A 23822-nucleotide genomic window follows, 5' to 3' on the forward strand; every position below is an offset into this window, starting at 1 on the left:
TATTTGTTCATCACCAAGCAACCTTTCACCCTCTTGATTGGAAATAAAGTTGACTCGCCTGTTTTTACGAAGCTCCCTCAACCTCCAGGCCAAAATCTTGTCCGCCTTCTCTCCCTTCTCCATGTAGCGCTGCTTTAGGAACGCAAGCTTTTTCTCAATCTGACCCACAAGGAGGGCGGAGAACCTCGCCCTAAGATTTTGGAGCTTCTCACACTTGCCTGGACCCATCTGAGTCTTCAACTTACCCCCTTGGCTGGATGGCACAGATCTTCTCTCTCAACTTAAGCTCCTCTCTAGTCCTTTCCCTCTTCCTCCTACCTCCCATCTCTATCAGGACACCTCTCATCGTGGCCTTGAACGCGTCCCACACATTTTTAATTTCCACTTCCCCGGTGTCGTTTAACAAATAAAATTCAGTGATAGAGGCCAAGAGGGACTCACTCATTTCCCCATCTATTACCAGGGATACATTACAAACCCATCTTGATTTGCTCCAGGCCAACAGGGGAACACCCAATGTAACTCGAACAAGATCATGATCAGACCAGGGGACAGTGTCTACACTAAATTCAGAAATACAGTCATGGATGGATGAGTCTACAAGCACATAGTCGATCCTGGAAAAGGATTGGTGCACCGTGGAAAAGTAAGTGTAGAAAGGATCCCAGTTGCTCCCAGCAGGGTGCGCATCAACCAAACCCAGCTCCTCACTGACCCGGTGGAATAAATCCACACACTTAAGCTGGGACCTGAGATCTGGGCAGGGATTGGAGGATTTCCTGTCTTTGTCCGGGTTCAGAACCATGTTGAAATCTCCCCCAACTATCAAAGCTCCCTCTGCAAATTCTCCAATTCCCCGCCCCCCATCATCTGCCAAAAAGTGTCCTGCCCTTCATTCGGGGCATACACCCCCCACAAAAGTGAAGCTACGACCCTTCACTTCTCCCTTAACAATAATGTAGCGCCCTTCTGAGTCAACTCTATGGGCCCTCGGGGAGAAGTGCGCATTCGGAGAAACCAAGAGAATAACCCCTCGTTTTTTAGACCCGTATGAGGACCGAAACACCTGCTGGACAGCTTTGGACTTGAGAGTAGGCTCCTTCCCCCTTACCCAGTGAGACTCCTGCACAAAAAGAAAGTGAAGTTTAAGTCTTACAAATTCCCTCAACACCAAAGACCTCTTGGCCCGAGAATTTAAGCCCCACCCGTTCAGGGATCCCACCGACAGGTATTGAACAGAATCACCCATTGGAAAAGCCAGTTAACTCGTCCACCTCCTGTGGGAGGCCTTCATGCGAACCCAGCTCCATACCCCCCCGTACGCATAAGACAACCAAAAAGAAAGCCACTGAACCCTAACAAGACTTGTAGCTCTAAACCCCACCCCCAACAAACCTAACTCCCCCCCCTTCCCCTAACCGTTTGAGCGCCTGAAAGGACTTCGACATCCAACCGCCAAGCCCCCAGACCACCATGGATCACCCCCACCTGGGCGATAACCCCCTCAAAGCAGCACAATGTTCTGAGCCCCCCTTCTGCAATGAAAGAAAAATTAGTCAAGAAATCAATCAGAAGGTCAAACAGAAATGCAATCATAAACTCCAACATGGCCCAACCCCTTCAGCCAAGTTTCAAGGACTTGTCAGCACAACCCTCGACTAGACCTCTGTTTCCGCCTCAAGACGTCCCGGGGAGGGTGGAGTCATCTTTCTATACTTCCTATGTCCTCGGACACGACGCCGTCCCAAGAACTCTGAGGAACCTTTCTGATGGCTTTTGTTGGAGCCGTCACTCGGCTGAACATGTCCCACGGGAGGGTCCCCAAGCAGCTCACCCATCGCTCTCTGTATGTCCGATTCGGAGGAGAGAGAGAGAGAGAGAGTACTTGTCTCCGTTGAATTCGAAAGAGAGCGAGAACGGGTGACCCCACCTGTAGCGCACCCCCTTGGCTTGAAACCATGTTGTCAGAGGCCTGCAGAGTCTCCGGCAGGCGAGCCTAAGGGCTGAGAGGTCCTGATATATAGCAGTCTTAGCTCCGTTCCAGTCAATTGGACCACTTCGGCGAGCTAACTCCAGGATCTTGGTTTTCTCCCCAAAGTAGTGAAACTTCACCAGGACTGAGTGGGGACCACCTGCACTACCTCCCGCTCTGTGAGCCCTGTTAATGGTGGGGACGCTGGTATTTTCCCAATCGAACAAGGTATTGACAATTTCCTTAACCTTTCTCACAATATCCGCCTGCGTCTCCCCCTCCTGCTCTGGAATACCAAGGAATCTCAGATTGGAGCGTCGCTCCCGATCTCCTAAAAAAGATAGTGTAATATAATGTGGATCGGTTAATAGGGGTATTGATGAAGGATGTGAGGAAATTGGAAATGCTTCCATTGAGGATTTGGGCGAAGATCAACACCATTAAAATGTCCCTTTTACCTCAAGCTCTTTCTGTCAATCAATCACTTCCCTTGAAATTCTCAAAAAAGCTGTTGAAGAGAATTGAGAAGATTTTTCAGATCTTCTTATGGGCTGAAAAGAAAAAGCCAAAAATACCAAGGTTCATTCTGATGTGGAGTGTTCGAGAGGGTGGTTTTGGCGGCCCTGATCTCTAAGTATCACAGAGGATTTCTATTAAAAAAGGTAGCCTATTACTTTACACTTGAGTGCATTGGAACCACTTTGGTTAACGGTAGAGAAAGATACATATTCACTGTTCAGTTTACCTAACATTTATTCTATGGAGAGAATGCTGAATGTTAGAAATACATTACATTCCACTAGGAGGCTCTTGCAGTATGGCTAACTGCTACTGATGAAAATTTGTGGTTGTACTACGGGGGTCACTTTGGCATAATCCAGGTTTACAAATTGCGAATAAAACTTTATTCTGGCGAGTTGGATAAGGAGAGGAATTCTAAAGACAGGTGATGTGCTACGGGATGGACAGATGGTGCCAATTACAACTGCAATGTGCTTTTGGACTAGGGAATAGGGAATTGGGTAGGTTTAGGGAATTGGAATCGCTTCTGATGCAAAGACTTGACATTTTATGCAACCCTTTGGGGATTGAACCGAGTGGACGTGTTGTATTTGCATTGTCACCTCATATGGTGTCTACGTACCTTGCTATGATGCCCATGGATCCCTTTTTTGTTGATTCATTCATGGAACGAGTGATTTAGGCTGCAGTGTTTCAGAGAACAAATGGGTACAAGTGCAAAAAAAATGGCTTTAGGAGAAAAATTGACTTGAATTTGCAACTTATCCAAAAGAAGATTTTGAGTCGCTTATATTGGACTCCGGTAGGTATGCACTGTTTAGGTTTGCTAGACAATGACACATGCTGGGGTTGTAGAAGAGAGTGGCTCCCTGTTACATATGTTGTGAGTTGCCCTAGGGTACGTGATCTTTGGGGGAATTTGTTGGACAGGATAGATATGGACAGATTTTGAAGGAACTTTTGGGTTGATATCACTTAGAACCCCTGCGACCTGATTAAATGCAAAAATGTGCACTGTCGCATTGGTGTGCCATAGAACGGAGACTTTGAGTTCCTCAACTCCGTTTGTTTAATTAGGAAACCAGGCTGCTGTGGCGACACCTTATTAATGTGCCAGAAAAAAAAATTATGCTGGAGACCAAGTCCAATTGCTGTTCTGTGATAAGAAAGTTTAATTGATTGCGTTGAACGCGGCAATGATATTTGCAGTTGGGATTGATCCCAGTTATTACACTTCCAGTAATGACCAAGAGAAACAAAGTTGGATAAGCCCTGATTTGAGAAAGGCACCTTGCCGAAACACGTGTAATCCATAGGGCAGATCAATGAAACTTTCTTATCACACAACAGCAATTGGACTTAGTCTCCAGCATAATTTTTTTTCTGGCGCAGTAATAATGGTGTGACCACAGCAGCCTGGTTTCCAGGATAGATATGGCGTTATCCAAATGTTCAGAGATGACCTTTTCAGACTGTTCTTTTATCTGGCAGAGGAATATGTGAGATTACCAGACAATATGGGAAATGGGTTGATAAAGTGCTGATAGTGGGAGCAAAACAAATTCTGAAGTTCTGGAAGACCAGGAAAAAGCCATTGGTGGAGGATTGGTTGAACGTACAAGTTGTATCGGACTTTGAGAGAATATTCTTTTCATAAGCAGGATCAAGAAGATGTTTATTTGGAACTTGGTCACCATTCAATGCATTTATTTGGTACATTTAGGCTTGTACTGTTAATGTACAGTGCTTGGATCAGTAGTGAAGATTTTGTGTGGTCTCTATGTTCCCGTATGCATTCGACTGTTTGTGTTGAGCCAGTGTTTTGTTTATTTATTTTCTATTTCAGTCATATCTAGGAATTATCTGTTTAGGGATGGCTTGTTCTGTGCTCTCATCTTTACTGTCCAGCCTTGTATATAGTTTAAGAATTATTATTTGGATTGATTCAAGATTAATTTGTTGCCAGAGGGGGTTTGATCCTAGTTTGACTTTGTACATTTAATATTTGAATTGGATTTTTTGTATAAAATGTAAACGATTATGAATATAGATATAACAAAATAAAATTATAAACAACATACTTTTTAAGAATCCATTCTCTTTGTGCAAATGGTTGAAAAGCAGGTATATTTCCAAACCAGAGAACGGCTCATACAGATCGCTGTTCATTGCTTACCTTCAATAGAATTGGGGCAAATACTTGTCGCACAGCTTGATACAATGTGTTTATCGGGGAGTCCAACATCGACGACACGAGAATATTGTTATGAAGATTGTCTTCTGTTATGACATCTGGACGTAGCTTGAAGAAGACAAGCACTTTGTCTTTTGTATCACCGGCATCAATCTGCAACAGCAAAGCATCCAAATCAGAGCTTAATATATTTGTTTGTGGCAGGATATGTAGCAAAGCATTGTTCTTTATACAATTCCACACCGTTTCACCAATCTGCACCGCATTTTGCATAGTTACCCGTTAGGCCCCTCTGACATTACTAGCCACATGATATTTGGACAACCCACCCCTTTCCCCGGATTCCAACACATTCACACGTGAGAATGTTGCCTGAAATCAGCAAAACATCAATGTGGTCGTAGAAGGACTGGCCCCGACATAAGGAAATAAACTTGAGGTCCGGGCCCTAGAATGCACGGTTATCAAGATATTTGCACCACAACAAACTGCACCACGCTAGGGTAATGTGACAGGTGGTGAGAGAGCACAGAAGATCCCAGTATGCAGTAGTATGCCAGCTCTGACATCCCCTCTCGCCACCCCCAACGTCTGCTCTGCTGTATGTCAGCCAGCACACGCACCCATTTTTAGTGCAGTTTACTTTACGGTGTAAAGCACATCAAGCAATAAGCAAATTGCTACAGTGACCTGCAGGATCAGTGTTATGTCTGTCTACAGACCCCGTTGAACAGGTACTTCTGCTAGTTTGTAAATAAATAAATGCTGGGGATCAGATATGGTCTAAAAAATTTCGAACACAACCATTATACGTGAGAATGAGAAGCTTCTCCCCCCCCCCCACTGTTGCCACAACCCACGGCTGCTCCCCATACGGTCAACATATATGGGGTTAAGGCTGCAACTCCCACTGGCTTATTGTGGTTGATGGATGTACTCAGTCATTACAGCAGATATGTGTTTAATAATCAACATACACATAAAATAGCATGTGCGTGTCTTGCCATGAGACAAATGTTTAAGTGCGTCTTTCTCGTCTTGTGCCAGGGGAGATTTGATTTGGGTTGTGGCGGGGGTCCCAGACCGGGTGGACAAAGTTTTGACAGACTATGTAGGGAGGACCGTGGTGCTTGTGGGTACACTTTAAAGAGACATATCAGTGTGATGAACTCTTATGCACCAAATGCGGACGATAAAGACTACTTCCCTTCAGTATTGCGCCTGCCAGGGGGATATAGAGACGGTCTGTTTATATGGGGGTGCGGGGGGTGTTTAGCTGTCTCCTGGACCCCCACTTGCATAGTACAGCAAAGACCAGTCATCCTAAGCAGTGGGCAGAAGCATCTTTGATGGGGGTAGAGGAGAACCTGGAGAACTGCAGCGAGGGTCACACGGGCAAGAGCGAGGTTACTCCTTTTCGGGGGTCCATGGGTCTTACTCTTGACTGGACTATATGTTTGTGGGGGCGGAAGACTTTCCCTCCTTTGAAAACGTGGAATATTTGCAAGGGGTTCAACGACATCTGCTGGTAAGGCCGTGGCGACTGCCCACCTCGTCCCTGGATGATGTAGTATTTGTGGGAACTACGTGACCGGATAATACATTTTTTTTTAAATTAATGAAGGATCAGTGAAATCTGCAGAGGTCTTGTGGGAGACCTTTAAAGCAAAGATTGGAGGAGTGGGGGGGTCTGTATTTCCAAGGTGACTGGAGTGTGGCGGGTAATACAAGACAGGTTGCGCGAGACGGAGAGGGCGGTGGCGATACTGGAGAAAGATCTGGCGGATGGGAGGCAAGCAGGGGAAGAATTAGCATAAGCATTGGCTTCTCATCGCGATAAGCAGGCCTCGCTCTCTCACTTCGATGGGAGTAGGCAGCATGTGCCGATTCATGGGGAGGGGGACAAGGCGGGACAGTTGCTGGCCTGGCCGATTCATCGGGAACAGCCCTATAGCACCATCACACAGGTCAGATAGGAATCGGGAGACTTGGTTAGCACTCGGGAAGGGATTAATGAGACGTTACGGCTATTATATCAATCTTTATACACTAGCAAGGGCACTTACTACGAGACAGAGGCGGACGAGTTGCTGGACTTGATACAGCTACCCATTCTAGAAAGGGATTTACGGGAAGGGTTGGAGGGGCCTATTGAGGAAGCAGATATAAGCTGTACACTGCAGGCAACGAAGAAGGGGAGGTCTCCCGGGAGCGATGGGTTCCGGGGGAGTTTGACAGTAATTACGCAGATCTCTTGGCTCCTCACCTTGAAAAGGAATATGATGAGGCCTTTCAGGCCAGGATTCTCCCAGGCTCAATGAGGGAGGCAGTAATAACAGTCCTGTTGAAGGGGGGCAAGGACCCTCTAGATTGTGCGTCCTAGCGCCCAATCTCACTATTGAATGTCGGTGCAAAATTCCAGGGGAAGGTCTTGGCTACCACACTACCTAAGGTGGCTCCAATCCTGGTACACCCGGATCAATGCAGATTTGTAGGGGAATGGAAGACCTCAATGAACCTAAGCCGTCTGCACCATGTGAAGGACCAGGTCAAGGACTCCAGGGGGGAGATGGCTCTGGCATCCTTTGATGCAATGAAAGCTTTCGATTCATCGAGTCGGATTGGCTCTTTAGAGTACAGAGGGCCTTCAGACTTGGGGAAAACATCTGCCAATGGTTGCGAATGTTGTACAGTAGGCCGGTAGCGAGTGTAAAAACGAATAATTGGATCTCGTTGCAGTGGGCACTGGGCAGAGGGACGAGGCAGGGGTGTCCGGTCTCACCAATTTTGTTTTCAATGGCACTGGAACCTCTGGCGAGGTTTCTCAGGAAGGAGATGGGAGAGGCAGGAATACTGACGGGAGGGGTACGGCATATTGTATCCTTATATGCAGATTTTTTACTCTACGTGGGCAACCCGCAAGAGAACATGCCAATTCTGTTGGAGATTCTGGGTCATTTCTGCATGCTGTCGGGATTTTGCATCAATAAAGACAAGTCTTCACTGTTCCCATTGGGGGCCATGCATGACCTGGACTGGGGGATAAGGTGGGAGAGGGAAGCATTTCAATACTTGGGAATTACAGTTTTCCATTACATGGTGGAGACATTTGTATATAAAATACCAGTAGAGCGTTGTCCGGGATTGGAGACTCGATCCGATTCTGGAGAAAGTTGCTGATATCATTGATGGCTAGGGTGGCTCTTTGTAAAATGGTTATACTCCTAAGACATCTATACTGTGTCACTAATATACCGTATGGCATTAAGAAAGTATTTTTTAGAATGTTGGATGTGAAGATCGGGGAGCTGCTGTGGGAGGAGGAGGGTCTCACTGGTAACTGAGACGCTAGCGGACGGAAGAGGGCCTCAACTTGCCGGATTATGAGCTCCATTTCATGGCAGCACAAGTGCAAACAATATTGGCATGGACATGCACAAAGGGGATAGAACTGTTGTGGGGCATGTTGGGATTAAAGGGGATACCAATTTATTTCAGGTGGTGAGAAAGCTTTGGAGGAAGCTCTGGCGGAAACTGCAGATATCTGGGCTCTATAGTCCGGACACACTGTGGGGGTGGACGCAGGACTTTGTTTGGCGTTGAGGATAGGGATTTCTGGCTTGGGAGATAAGGGGTGCAGGACAGTGGGGGACCTGTTTGAGGCTGATGTCATTTAAGGAATGGAGTACTTGCTATGGGGTGCGGAAGGGGCACTTTGTGGAAGGCTGGCTGCCATGTGGAGGGAGATCCCGGAGGAACCACAGACAAGCCCGCTGATGCAGGTGCTCCTTATACAGGGGGTGGGGGGGTCGTGGGGCCTGGCTAGGGTTTCTTTAATCTACCAGGCATTATGGAGGGGTGAGGAGGAGAAGGAGGAGGGAAACGGAAGGGGTAAAAGGGTGAGAATGGGGTGGATGGGGGAGGGGAGGGAGATGATCATGGGGAAAAGATAAAGGAAGGAGGGGGAGCAAGAAGGGGGAAGGGTTTCATGGCGGGGAATGGAGAAGGAGAGATTTAAGGGATGTGTGGAATGAGGAGAAGGTAGGAATAGAGCGGATTGAGAGAGGTAAGGAGTTCCAATGCAGGGGGGCTAGGAATTGGAAGGAGCGAAAACAGGAGGGGGCACAAGGGGATGGAGGAACAGTGAGAAGGAAGTGGTCAGCAGAACAAAGGGAGAGGGAGTGTAGAAAGAGGAGGGAGGAGAGATAAGGGGGAGCAAGACTATGGAGAGATTTAAAGACTAAGCAGAGAAAATGAAATTTAAGTTGGGAGTGAAAAGGAAGCCAGCCAAGGGAGGAAAGGGAAGCAGAGATGGAGTCACGGGAGGTAAGGAGACAGAGGGTACGGACAGCAGAGTGGTAGATAGATTTGAGGGGGGCGAGATGAGAAGTAGGTAGTCCAAAGAGAAAGGAGGAGCAGTAGAAGAGGCGAGAGAAGATAAGGGAGGAGATTAAAAGTTTAGTAGCATGGAAAGTGCGAGAGGGGCGGACTTTGCGAATATTAAAGAGGTGGTAGCGACAGGCACGAGAGGTGAGAGATATGATGGGAAAAAGAGAGAGAGGAGTCAAAGTGAATGCCTAAGTTGTGAGCGTGGACAGAGATAGGGAGATTAGGGAGATTAGAAGAAGGAAAGTGAATGGAAGGTGGAGGAGAGGGAGGGGGGAAGAGAGTTGGATGGGAAGAATATGACTTCAGTCTTCCCAGTGCTGAGGGAAAGAAAGCGGGAATACATCCAGTTTTTAATGGCAGTAAGACAGGAAGAGAGTTTAAGGTGGAGGTCGGTAGAGAAGAAAGAGAAGGAAAGTAAGAGCTGAGTGTCGTCAGCATAGAAATGGTGAGAAATGCCGAATGAGGAGATAACATGGGCAAGGAGGGAGGTGTAGAGTGAGAAAAGGAAAGGGCCAAACACCGAGCCTTGGGGTACGCCGTATTCCAGAGGCTGGGTTGGTGAGGAACGGCCTCCCCAGGAAACAATAAAAGAGCGAGAGGAGAGGTAAGAGGATAGCCAGTTAAGAACAGAGCCTTTGAATCTAAAGGAAAAAAGAGTGTTGAGAAGAAGGGGGTGATCGACAGTGTTGAAGGCAGCAGAGAGGTCAAGAAGATTAAGGACAGAGGATTGCTTAGAGTGTCGAGCAGTGAGGAGGGAGTTAAGGATGTAGGTAAGGATATTGGAATTGTTTTTCATTGTGAGGCATAGAGTGTTCAAATCGAGGGGAAATGTAGGAAGTAGCAGCGCAAGTGTGAAAGCGAACACAGGGTGGAAGTGGACAGAGACATCGAGAAGGGAGTTAGATCAACGGGTTTGAGAGAGGGAGTAGCAGGAGATGGTGGTCACCAGGTAGGAGGGCAGGATGGTGGTGGGCCATGTAAGGACTTGAAAATGATAAAACAGTTATAGGAATTTGAAGATGCATCAGTTGCACATTGAAGGGCAGTTGTTGTGAAGATGGTAGGAAAGGAGCATTAAGTTGTGTGATGGATGACTTTATCAAGGGGGTGTGATGAAGGACGAACAAATCAGTTCCTACACACAAACTAAAACCTGCTGGCTTTGCCAATGGGTGTTGCCAAGTGGAAAATCATCTGTTCTTTGATCTGTTGGAGCCATATATAAAAAATGTAGATGGCCACGAGGGGGCTTGCGGATGAGCTTGTTCATCGTGTGAGCTCTGCGCCCGAGGTCTGAAAAGTGGTTCTGAGCCCCCACTTCCTGACGCCCCCCAGGGCTGCAAGTTGAGCGAGAGCCGTATGAATACCACCCCCCCACCCTGTGAAAAATGTGGGGAAAATCGGAGCTGCCTTCCGTGAGAAAGCATCAGATACGTTGGCCCGTTGCGACTACGACATGACCAACAGCCGGATCAAAGTGAAACCCTGCGAGGCACACGTGGATTTGGCAAGACTGTTGGCTCCCTTCGCGGGCCCGACTCCAGCTGGACAGATGTGCCTACCCTCGCTGGCTGTCACGCCACGCTGGAGAAACCCATACGGAGACCCAGCACCCCCGAGAGCGCCGGACCTCCCTGGCCGGGGTCGTCCCTTGCGCTGGAGGCCGCACAGGCGGTGACTGGGCAGGCCTCACATCACGGAAAGGGTAGGTGTTCACCCCTCTCTCCCCGCCTACAGGAAGGCGCTTGGAGCGCGGCTAAAACACATTGCAGTACGGCCACCCGCGACTTATAAATATTGCGTACCTACGCCTGAGAACTTCTCCCTTCCCTCATCTCCAGCTCCTCTGCACACTGCGTGATACGCGCGGAGTACACGCTGCTTCCCTCAGCATGGACACTGATGCCCGCAATCGCTTTGTAAGGAAGAGGAACGTCTCCCCACGCACGCATGTGCTGCTCCCCGCCCCCCCCCCCCTCCCGGAGGGCCTCCAAGATATCCATACGCCTCAACACGCTACTGGGCACTTAGTTGGACGACAATACCAGGGGGAGGAGGGAGAAGAGAGGTGATTAAGCCCACCAAAAGAGGTGGTGAGTGAGAATGAAGTGAAGACCAGTAGGACCAGTGGAGGGTGCATCCCCAGACCCGAGAGGCCCCCAACCACCAGACCTGAACCGGCAGCATTCACTGGAGTTTGGATTATCAAGTGAATCCTCCAGGCACCTCCTCAGCCCCTTCAAGAGCTCCACAGAGACCTGAATATTTGGGCCTGCCTTGCTGCCACAAACCTACGCTGCCGCACAGAGGGTAGGGCCCCCCACTCAGGGGCGTGTGCCTCCTCTAACCCAAGAACCATTTCATGCACGCACAAAGCAGGCTTGCCAAATACGCCTACACCCCACCCCCCCTGGCCCCTGACCAGAAAACAACAATGGCAACAGATGTCACTGGAGCGGAGGCTGCTGCCACCAAGGGGGACATTGCGGCATTATTGTCTGAGATAAAAACCCTGGGAGCCAACTGGGCAGTAAGATCGACAGGATTACCCAGAGAATGGACAACTTTGAGGAGAGACTGGAAGGTGTCGAGAACAATCAGGCGTCGATTGACACCCTTGAAGCACAAATGGACACAAGGTTACGCAACATTGAAAAGAGGGAAGAGGAGATATGCCTGAAAATCGATGATTTGTAAAACAGGGAAAGAAGGAATAACCTCCGATTTTTTGGTATCCTGGAGTCCGAAGGAGAAACCGAAGACTCACTTAATGCCACAATACATGACATCATAAAAATCTTAATGGCAGATGGAGATAGACGAGCCCAAAACCGAACGGAACCACAGGGCTGGCGGACCTCCCGGTGGCCCGCGTTCTGTTCTCGCAAAATTCCACCGATATCAGGACAGAAATAGGATCCCGATTAAGGCCAGGTCCGGAGACTCACAGACAATGGGCGGCGCCCACATTACCATCTTCCAAGACCTGTCGTCGCTCACGTTGGCGTTAAGGCGCCTCTGCAGCCCCTTGACGAAATGGCTCAAAGAGGGGGGCACGAGATATAGGTGGGGATATCCCTTCTCCCTCACATTTGAACACGGCAACATGAAAATTGTCCTTCGGTCCGAGGAAGAGATCAAGGATTGCATTGCGGACATTCTTGGGACGGCCCCTAGAGGAGGCGAAAGAGGTGAGACTGACCATCCCGGAATGCAATGGGAACTCCAGGGCCCTAGAAGAAAGAGTAAAAGGATCAAGAAAATACATACGCCCGAATAACATGCCCAAAAACGGGAAATGAAGATGGACCTCTTGAACTGGGTGAACCAACGGACTGAACTCCACAAATGAACTGTTCGGAGCCAGGCACTTATTGCCACAATCGACATGATCGCTGCAGAGACGGCAGCGCCCGGCAGCAGCAACCCCTCCTGAAGTAAGGGGGGGAAACAAATATCCGAAGAAAAGGCCAGAGAATGCACGTTATCGTTATACCTTTGTTTCTTTTTTGATGTTACTGTTGAAATATATGAAGTTGGGGGGGAGGTGGGGGACGGGTGAAGGGGGCTCAACTATATGTTATGATGGTATACTTGAACGGGACCGTGAGGCAACGGTTCCCACTGGTGGTCCGATACTGGACTGAACACTTCCGTCATGTCTGAGCCGGACGCCATCAAAGTGCTGAAAATGGCACATCTTCAGCTCCTGGTTTCATTTGAACGCCAGGGACTCAGGAAGGGGGGGAAGGGAGTAAGGGAGAAGAGAAACTTGGGAACAGTAACAGCACCATCTGAACTAATCCGCAATATCAATGTTAGTGTGGAACTGAGATATCGAACAATTGTCTGGTCGCCGGAAGGGAGCGATACCCCAAAGACACACAACAATGGCATCACCTGATGAACTCAAAGTGAGAGACTCGCTCAGAGTTGGGACCATCAATGTGCCGACCAAGAGGTCATTGGTGCTCAGGGAATTTCGCAGATCCAATATTGACATACTCCTCCTGCAGGAGACCAAGTTTGCCAAAAGGGGAGGAACGGAGCATCCTGGGGAAGCGGGGAGGCCTGGAGTTTTGGGGTTCGGGCCAGCTTAGGAAGGGAGGAGTTGGTATCCTACTCAGGAAGGGAATCTAATTTGAAGTGGAGAAGACATGGTCTGACGTGGCAGGCTGTACTCTCCTGATAACGGGAAAAATAGCTAGAGTTAAAGTGACTATTGCCACAGTATACGCACCAAAAACTGGACAGACCGCATTTCTTGAGAAAACGATCCCTAAAATAATGTTAGAGGCCACAGGGCATGTCATCCTGGGGGGAGACTTCAACCAATGGGCTGACCCGCATATGGATTGGAAACCAGGTAACTCCGAAACAAGAAACCAAAATAAAGGAGGGAGTACCGAACTGGCTGAGATAATGGACCTGTATGACATGAAGGACGTGTAGAGAATTATGCACCCTGGCGCAACTGGATACACCTTCTATTCAAACCCCCACCACACATTTGCGCTTATTGACTACATATACCTCACAAGCGACCTCACAACCACCACACAACACTCGGATATCATCCCGATAACCTGGTCGGACCACGACATGGTACTAGTAGATATCTCCTGGGCCGATCTACCTGTCATGGGAGGGAAGTGCCGATGTAACGAGACCCTCTGGAAAGACTCGGTCTTCAAAATGAGCATGGAGACCGAAATAGATGAATACTTTAAAATTAATTATGACGGGGAAGTTTCCAAACAAATGGTCTGGGAGGCTGGGAAGGCCACATTGAGAGGTGTCTTAATACGAGAAGGGTCCTCCAAGAAGAGGGAGCGGAAGATCATAGAGCAAAGGTTACGGGCGGAAATAGGTCAATTAGAGGGAGAGATGAGGAAAGACCCAAAGGTAGGCCCTAGAAAAATGAAAACAGCCCAGCGAAAAAGGGAAGAACTACGGTTCTTAGAACACAACCAAGTGGTACGCAAATTGCAGTTTCTAAAACAGAAATTCTATGAAAAAGGAGATAAAGTGTCGCCTTGGCCGCTAGACTTAGGGAACAAAGAGCAGAACGCAAGGTGAACGAAATCCTTGACGACTCCACCCCCTCTTCCCTTATCCCCCGCACCATCCCAGAATCCTTCGCTAATTTCTATGAGAAGCTTTACACCTCTGAAATAACCCCTGGCCAGCTAGACAAACTCTTACCTATCATCAATCACTATGCCCACAATAACGAATACAGAAACTGAGCTCCTCGACTCCCCAATCACTGAACAGGAGATCCAAGACACAATTAAAAGGTTGACACTGGGCAAATCCCCGGGAGAGGATGGCTACACTGCCGGTTTCTATAAAACATTTACTAAGCAATTAACGCCTTTCCTATTGGAATTATTTAATTAAACATTAGAGACAGGCGTGGCCCCAGACTCCTTTAAAAAAGCATTGATAATAGTGATCCCCAAAGAGGGGAGGGACCCTACAAATTGTGGATCATACCGTCCGATTTCCTTTCTTAACCTTGACGCCAAAATTTACACCAGGGTACTAGCAGCCAGATTGGAAACGCTAATGCCCCGCCTGGTCCATCCAGATCAAGTCGGGATTATACTCGGGAGACGACTCCATGCGCAAAACACTACACCTTATCCACGTGGCCCACGACCTCCCCAATGACCCTGTCCTGTGTATCAATCGATGCAGAAAAAGCCTTTGATAGAGTGGAGTGGGAATTTCTGGGAGAAATGCAGAAGGTTGGAATAGGCCCAAAAGCTAGAAAGGGAATACAAGCGATATATACATCCCCCACGGCATCGATATTCGTAAATGGGGAATACTCCCGATGGTTTGAATTGAAACGAGGGACTAGACAGGGATGCCCCATCCCTGCAATCCTATTTGCACTTTCGTTAGAACCCTTGGCACAAAAAATGAGAGCCGACCCTGCAATAGAGGGGATCCGGCTAGGCCCGAAAGAATACAAAGTAGCACTCTATGCAGACGACGTTCTCCTCCACATAACCAACCCCTCAGAGTCCATTCCCCACACCCTGAGACTAATGGACGAATACGGCCAATTCTCCGGCTTCAAAGTAAATAAGACAAAGTCCATTCTGTTCCTCCTTCGAGGAACCGCAGAAGGGAATGACGCCAAGTTTCTCCCACTAGGCCTTACGCTGGAACACCTCGCACTCCAGTATCTGGGCATACAGATTACCAAAACCCTGAAGGACCTATTTGAAGCCAACTTCCCTCCACTTCTCCAGCGATTCGCAACGGACCTTAAGAAATGGAACAAACTCACGATCTCCTGGCTTGGCCAAATTAATGCGGTCAAGATGGTGTGCCTTCCCCGCTTCCTGTACCCCTTCCAAATGCTGCCAGTTGAGATACCAAAGGGTTCTTTATTGAAGCTAAAAAGATCATGATGAGATTCATATGGCAGGGGAAGAAACCAAGAATCCCATATACTACACTGACGCCCCCCAAGGATAAGGGAGGGGTTGGGCTCCCCGACCTGAGAACTTATTACAAAGCTGCCCAGTTGCACGTCTTAATCCCACACCTTAGAGATCATCAAAACCTCCAATGGGTCCAAATGGACAACCACTACCTGTCCCCGGCCACAGTATCAGAATGTCTATGGACTCCGCACAAAAGGGTACTACGGAAAATCAAAGGCCACCCCATACTGAGTATCATATGGAGTATATGGCGTACAGCCAAAGAAATGCGCAAAATCACTACCTGGCCGTCCCCGCTCAGTCACTTATGGTCGCCCGTCATAATCAACCACATACCCGGCGTGGGTAGGTTCCAATCATGGTATGAGGCGGGCTTGGAGAGAGTGGGACAGCTGCAGAAGAAAGACTCATCACTCTACCAGAATTGACTGAAGCATTGGGTATAGGCACCGTTTCCACATTCCAGTACATCCAACTGAAAGGGGTCCTAACGAAGGCAGAATGGAAAGACAAATTGAACAGAGACCTGATCCCATTCGAGAAAATCTTAGACTCTAAAGCTGAGATGAAAGGTCTTATATCAGTAATGTACCAGGAATAAATAGCAGCCGGAGACGGATCCACTGAACCCCTGAGGTCGAGATGGGAAAAAGACTTTGGGGAGGGAATACACCCCGATCAATGGGACGCAATGTGTAGAGCGGCCTCCAAAACGTCTATATCCTGTCAATACAAGCTTCATGCCATCAAACTCCTGCACAGGTGGCAATATGATCCCCTTAGGCTATCCAAAATGTCCCAAACAATGAACCCAACATGCTGGAGGAAATGTGTCAAATAGCCAGTTACTGGCACATGTGGTGGGGCTGTCCGCACATTAAAGTATTCTGCAGCGAGGTCCTGGGGTGGATCAAGGAAATAGAAGGCATCCAAAGAGACACTGACCCCTACTTAGTACTATTCGGCTTAGAAAGGGATGAAGATGACTGGACCAGAGTGAAGTGCTTGACCCCCCACTTACTACTAGCGGCCAGGGCGCTAATGGTGATCAAATGGAAATCCGCAGCGGTGCCCGGAAAGAATGAATGGATCGCCTTAGCCACAAATATCTACTTAATGGAAACCATAACTGCCTCTCTACACGGCACGGCCGCCCAATGTGAGGCCCTATGGATGGACTTTAAAAGTAAACACTTAACAATGGATCACAAATCCCAATCAGAGGAGCCTGAAGGGTCCTGATGAAAATGCAAAATCCAATCTACAACAATGGAAGAGTTCTCAGAATGAGTGGTCACCGCGCGACCAGACAGAGGAGATGGGACTACTGTGCTTTCGATGTTCCCACGTTTCAATAACGATCAATGGATGTGTGCTAGAACAAGGAAGGGGGGGTGAAGTTATTTAGTTAAGGTAAATACACCCCAAAATATGAACTGAGACATTTGTTCCAAACCTCGTTATGATATAATGTGCTTCGTCTTTGTTATGCAACCGAATGTTACCAATGGTGTACCATATAATGTGTACTTTATCTTTCTGTTTCTTTTTCTTTTCTGCTTGTGTTAAAACCAATAAAACCGAATTTAAAAAAAAAAAAAGTAAGGTACTTTTTTTTTTTAAGGACTTGAAGGTGGATGGTGACATATGTTATGTTATGTTATTTTGCATTTATATAGCGCCTTATATACCACTGGTATGGTCTGAAGGCGCTGGTAGGTTTAAACGCCCTTGGGAACCGAAGTTCGAGTCAGTAGAGAGAGTAGGGAGTCCAAAAGTGCGTGTGCACACCAGGTATGTGTGCAGCTGGTGCGGAATTCGTGTAGTAGCTGCTTCATAGCGGTAGGTGTGGGGGTTGAGATCAGGAGTATGTGTTCGCTCTGGCAGGATTAATCCAGACCGAGTGTGGCTGCGTTGGGCCTGAGGAGAACGCCTGGCTGGGAGGGGTGTAACCAGCTGTGTTTACATAAGGGATGGGGAGTGAGCGCGAGATGTTGATATGAGAACAGTTATACCGAATGGTGTCATAGTATCTCTGTGTTCTAGTTGAGTGGTGGTGTAAAGAGGAGAGTAAGCGTGGGGTGTGGTATGATGGAATGTATACTCTTTCAAATGTTCCCTGCATTCCAAGGCAAATAACGTACGTCACGCAATTCAATGCGATCAAGTCCGTTCTATGCACTTTTATTCGTTTCAGGTGTTCGAGATCCTTCCCTGTAAAACATTGCAGGCAAAGAGAATGTGTGTTGATGCATCTTGAATATGTTAAATCATAAGAGCACAAACTGTAATCCCAAGGATGCCTAGCCGTCGTGGGTACATGCTGAGAAAGGGTACGAATGATTTTGTGACTGGGAGGACACCTCTCCCCTCAATTTCCATTCTCAGTACTGGTGTATAGTAGCTCTTCCAAGAGATTACAGGCCTGCCATTCTCTCACAGAAGGTTCTGCGGTATTAAGGATCTCAAAATGGGAAACCCTTACCTTTGAAACAGGATTCAGACACGTGTTTTTATCTATAGAATCTGATTTGAGTTTTTCTTCGATGTCCATTAATATTTTGCTTTTATTTGCACGCTGGTCCGGCATAAGGCTTGTTATTCGGAACTTCCTGCGCAAAGGCACCAAAAACATGTCTTGCTTACCTTGTGGTCGTGGTGGATCCACATGCAAGACAGAATCATACACCCCTCGACCTCACAAGTTCTATTAAGTCTGGAGGGAATGTGAGGTTGATGTTGGCATTAACATGTGCCTGGAAGCTGGCCCAGATTTCATTAGTAATTTCGAAGGTCTTTAAAAACCGGCTAGGTAACTACGGCCCTGAAAAGGTTCCGTTTAGGAAAGGTACTGCTCACAACTGAACACTGGAGAGGAGCGGTTGGAAAGGGTTGTGTGCCACATTTCTAGTGAGCAATGCCTCTCTGATGTGAAACAAACAGAATTAGCAAGTAAATCAAGTCACTCTTCTCCCTTGCCCTAGTCTGTTTTTCGTTTTCTATTTAAGTGCTTATAGCAAATTACATGCCTCATGCACCCAAACGAAAACAACCATAAAACCATTAAATACAATACATATCAAACATTTCTTTAAACATTATTTTAAACACCCCCGCCCCCAATTCATCATTCAAACATTATCATAGCAAAACTCTCCTTTTCGTGGCATTTTAATTAAAATTGTATTTTTTTAAAAATCTATATATAAAATGAAGCGGCAGAGATAATCAGTGAACTCCCCATGTAAATCGCGGATCAAAATTGGTCGGTAAGATAACCACATTCTGTGTTATGGAAACCACTGTACCCCTTGCTACACTGGAGAAGCAGAGCTTTGCAACCAATAAGAATGTGCCTAGATGATCCCTATACCCTGACTTCTATTTGAACGTTGCCTTAAAATACTCAATATCTTCTACCTCGTACAAAGGGATACATACATCACTAAAATTCTGTTGTGCAGTGTGCCATAAATCACTATATGCCAAGTTTGTGCGAATTCCCCTTTGTCTAGCTAAAACCTGCCGCGCATGATCCATCAGAGAATTTCTTAATGTATTGGATTCATCCATTTTATAGTTCACTCTTACGTACAATACACATCTTGCAATCTTCAAACATGCTCTCAAATCAGGCCCAGGGACCGTCTGAGGGACTCCTAGTAGTGAGCAAAGTATTCCCCCTTCTAACTGTCTGAGCCACAGTATTTGTTTCTCTGGGAGGGTTTCCAAAGTGTATAATATTGCCATCACCGTGCTCTTCACATAGGCTTCTCTTAAAGCTTCAACAAACCCCCCCCCCCACATCTCTGGTTCACAAAGTTTCTTCTGACCTGCCACCTGCCTAGTATCTTCGTCTGTACCAACCGCTTGTACAGATGGTTATTCGCTAGAGAAAATAAATAGGACTTCTTAAGTATATATATGTATTCACTACTTCTCCCCACGCAAACACCAGCTGCATTTAGGGTTACGAAGTTGCTTTCCTCCCCGAATCATCACCTTTATCTTATTTTGACTTATCTTTAATCCATTCTTCTTTGCATAACTTTCCAGACAGTACAAAGATCTCTGAAGCCCCGTGGGCGTTTGATCCATAAGGATTGTGTCATCCAGGGGGCGTGGCTAAGTTGCCATGCAGTAGTATGTGTTTTCCAGGAGCTCCTGCTGATCCGGAATGATCCTGTGCAGAAATAGATGCTGCAGTGTGCGTTTGTGCACATAAGCTAGACACCAGGCACATAACGTGGTTGTGAATATCTGCGAGCAAAGCTGAGATTTAGAGGTTTACGCAGTCAAGAGGAGGCTGCGGGAGGGGAACCTCAAATATATGCTGTTGTACCTGGCCAGATTAAAAGTCATACACAAAAGGGACACACTATCTTCTTTGAGATACCCAAAGATGCACATAAGTGGATGGGCACAGAGAATTTGCCAACTGAGGCCGATGACCAAGGTAAAGGAAGAGGAGACAAATCCTAAGGTACTGTGCAGACACTGAAAAGCCATAAGGAGAACGGCAATTGGATGACAACCGTACAATGCAGGAACTATTGGTGAGGTACCCAGTCGGGTACGCACTGGGAGGAAACGTCCTACACCCGAGGACCGATTGGTTTATTTTAGGATACCAGCGGTTACATATCCTCCCACTGCACTCCTAGCACCAGGACAAGTATCTGGAGCTGGAGGAAGATGCGGGTATGCCTCTGCACAAGGTATTCAGCTGGGCAATTGTTGGGGGCAGGGGGCGGGGGAAGAAGGCGGGAAGGGAAGTTGGGATAGTTAGAGGGGAGTTAGCCTATAGATCCAAACAAGGTAGATGGAATAAATGCAGCAAACTGGTAGAATATGCCAATACCTCTATGCGCGATGGGGGAACTTAAAACAGCATCCTGGAGCGGCGTGTCTTGAGGCGCCGACGATGCAGATGCCTCACTAAGAGCTCCGTAGGACGCCCAGGCTCCAGCGACTATACGCCCGATTTACCTTTTTGTTCCAGGCACGGGGGTGCCCTAGCGGGTGGCAGAACCCTCCCCGACGCTGCCGCTCGAACATGGACTAAAATTGGAGTGCCGAAGCTCCGGAAAACTTGGTTGGCAAAAACGGTGCCGGGGCCTGAGACCCAAGATGGCGGCCGCTTGAAGGAGCCGAGCCGGGAAGGAGGAGGAGGAATCTATCTGCGCAGCACAGTACAGCGGCTTACCCGACGCCCTGTCCCCCAGCAGGCTGGGCAGCAGTGCCAGCACCCATCTGACTGCTGCTGAGGTGCCCGAGGGGCTATGAGCAATCCCTGGCCGGCCCGGCTACCCACCACGGGTGGAGAGGTGCAGCGACAGGTTCTTCAGAGAAAAGGGAAGCACCGGAACACTGACGGACACCTCAGGCGGTAAGAGGCCCCGGCCACATCTGCTCTTCTGTGGCTCCTCTCCACCTGAGTGCCCAGAGTCAAAAGGAGACTCTGGCGGACCTCTACCCACCCCGCTCCACCTCAGCCTCTTACGCCCACCACTGCGAGGCCTTGAAGCACCTTGCACATACCGGCACAGCTCTACATACACCGCAAGGGCGCTCATCAGCCCTGTCAGCCTTTGAAGGAGATCCGATGCGGCACAGCTGCAAAGGGCAATCCCAGCAAACAGAGGCCAGGACAACCCGCCACAGCGAAGGCGGACGCACAAGGAGGCCTATGGATACCAGGCCCCGGCCATGTGAGCCCACCGGAGAAAGGAAATGAAGCCATCCATGCTGCTCCCCTGCAGCAGGGGCAAGCCAGCCGCATAAAGCGGAGAGGACCGCCATTACCCGCCCCCGCAGCACACCAGGCGGGCAGACAGCGGAGACCTCAGCGGACCACAGACACGCCCAGCTCGGGCCCCAGGAAGCGCACAGGGGACCCAGGCGAGGAGGATTGGCCAACAAGAGCCCAAGAAGCGGCTGCAAGGGGCGGTGGCTCCCACCCCAGGTATCTCAACTGAACAGGCATTGCCCCCCTGGACATACTTGGAGCCTATCCATCCCAATGAGCTAGCACCAGGCTCATTGTCAAAGGAAGCCATGGCACTCCGCTAGCGGGCCCCTGAAGGCAGAACAGATAGCCCCCCCTACCCTTTAAACTCACGCAGGGGGCACACCACATCGCTCCAGACACAGCCGCGCTGAGAGTCATAGACACCCCCTGGCTACGGAGACCCTCCCCAGCAACATGGCGCCGGCTGCCCAGCACCTTCAGAGCTGCCACCTCACCCCAGCAGGTTCCATCCACTGCACCAGGATGTCCAAGCACAAAGGCCCGAGGTCGGCAGACATAGCCAGAATGATGCATCTGCAAGAGAAACTCAAGAAAACTGACCCTGTCGAAACCCGGGCCTCATCGAATGAAAGATCCCAGGGCCATTGGGCCACGAAGGACGATATCCAAGGCCTTCTAGCAGACATTAAGTTTCGCAATTGTATGTCGGAGGTCACAACCAAATTAGAGGGATTGGGCAACTGAATGGAAGAGGTGGAACACAGGGTAGGCGACACGGAAGACCAAGTCCTGGGACACTCGGCCCAGATCGCTGAGCTGCAGCGGAAAATCCAATCTTTAGAAGACAACACCGAAAATATGCATCGCAAGCAGGAAGACTTGGAAAACAGGACACGCAGAAATAACATGCGCATTAGGGGGGTCCCCACCTCAATATCAGACCAAGCCCTACTGGCCTACATCAGCGACCTTTTCCAAACTCTCTTCCCGGATTGCGATACGTCGCTACTTATGTTAGATCGTACCCATAGACTGCGAAACCGCAGGGGCGCCTGCGCCTCTGAAGCCCCAGAGGTGATCACCAGGGTTCACTTTTTTAACCACAAGACAAGAAATCATGGCCGCCAGTCGCACGCAGGGAGACCCGACATACCAAGGAGCCGCTATATAACGCTACCAGGACCTGGCCCCCTCTACAGTCCAACACCGGAGAGCCCTACGGCCGCTGGCCGTCTTCCTTCAGGACCAAAAGATCAAATATCGGTGGCTCTTCCCGGCCTTGTATCAATTCTCATTTGATGGACAGACAACAGTGATTCATTCTCTTGAAGAAGCCAGAGGCATCATGGGTGGGGATCCCGCGACCCCCGATGAGGATATGATGGCTTCATAAGGCGCATAGCTCAACACCGAGGTCACAGCGGAACCGCTGGATGAAAGTCCCTAGGGGAGGTAAGTCACCCGCCACACACAACTAACGAGAAGCTGCTAAACCTCTGTGCCGGAACTTATGCTCTTGGCGCCCAGGCTTCCCACGAAATGCCCCAGCCGAGTTTATGAACAGTTACTCCGGCCCGAGGCCCCATGGGCCTAGTTTGGTTGAATTTTTGTTTTTTTGGTTGGGCCCCTTTTTGACCCGCTGGTTGTCGGGACACGTTTGGCCCTGGTTTGGATGAGACAAAAACCTGGTTGCAGCGGACCAATGTTCACAGCCTGACACTGGAAGACAACCCCCTGCTGGTAGCTCCCTCCTCCCCCCCACTCTATCTGATCGCTGAAGGTTCGTCCCCTCCTCCAGCCACATGTCAAGTTGCGCTACATTTTGTTGAACGTCAGAGGCTTGAACTCCCCCAAAAAAAGCAAATCTACCCTAAGGCACCAGCAAGACCTCCAGGCCTCAGTGGTGTTCCTCCAGGAGACATCTCCTTGCAGAAGACTTTCCCAGGCTTCGGGGACGAGCCTTCCCAGTACAATACCTGGCATCAGGAATAAATAAGAGAGAGGGCACAGCAATTTTATTGGCGAAGGGGACTCCCTTTAGGGAACGAAGGACCCTGCGTAGCCCGGACGGCAGATATGTGGCGGTAAAGGGTGATCTCTACAGCCAACTCCACACGCCGATTGCCGTCTACGCACTAAACGATGGCCAGGAGGCCTTCCTCGCCGACCTGGAGTCATCCCTCCTCCCATTCGTCGAGGGCCAAGTAGTCATAGGGGGAAGACTCCAAAGGGGTCCCCTTGTTGGACAAATCGGGCGTCTCGACACCCAGAGACTTCAAAATTGCACTAAGCCTTTGTCATCTATTCAGGACCCTGGGAGTCGTGGACGCCTGAAGGGTCCTGCATCCGGACATCACAGACTTTTCATTCTTTTCGCATGTCCACCGCACCTCATCCCGGATAGATCTGATTCTAGCGAGCCCACAACTCTTGGCGTTCAATGATGATGTGTCGATCGGCACGAGGTTCCGGTCGACCATGCCCCAATACTATTAACCACCAGGGTATTTGACCCGGATCCCCCGCAGA

The 23822-nt window shown here is 48.9% G+C and overlaps 1 protein-coding gene across 3 annotated transcripts in view; it reads right to left on the minus strand.

Moving 5' to 3' along the window:
• The window catches only part of DYNC2H1 (dynein cytoplasmic 2 heavy chain 1), a 3314293-nt gene that overhangs the window by 3286551 nt on the left and 3920 nt on the right, over positions 1 to 23822 (minus strand). For all 3 annotated transcript variants that reach the window (XM_069639013.1, XM_069639012.1, XM_069639011.1), the window contains exon 2: positions 4671 to 4841. In XM_069639013.1, the coding sequence (XP_069495114.1) occupies positions 4671 to 4841 (171 nt within the window). The remainder of the gene's footprint in view (positions 1 to 4670; positions 4842 to 23822) is intronic.

This window comes from Ambystoma mexicanum, chromosome 7q (assembly GCF_040938575.1).
Source record: "Ambystoma mexicanum isolate Mex_15411 chromosome 7q, UKY_AmexF1_1, whole genome shotgun sequence".
Taxonomy (NCBI): Eukaryota; Metazoa; Chordata; class Amphibia; order Caudata; family Ambystomatidae; genus Ambystoma; species Ambystoma mexicanum.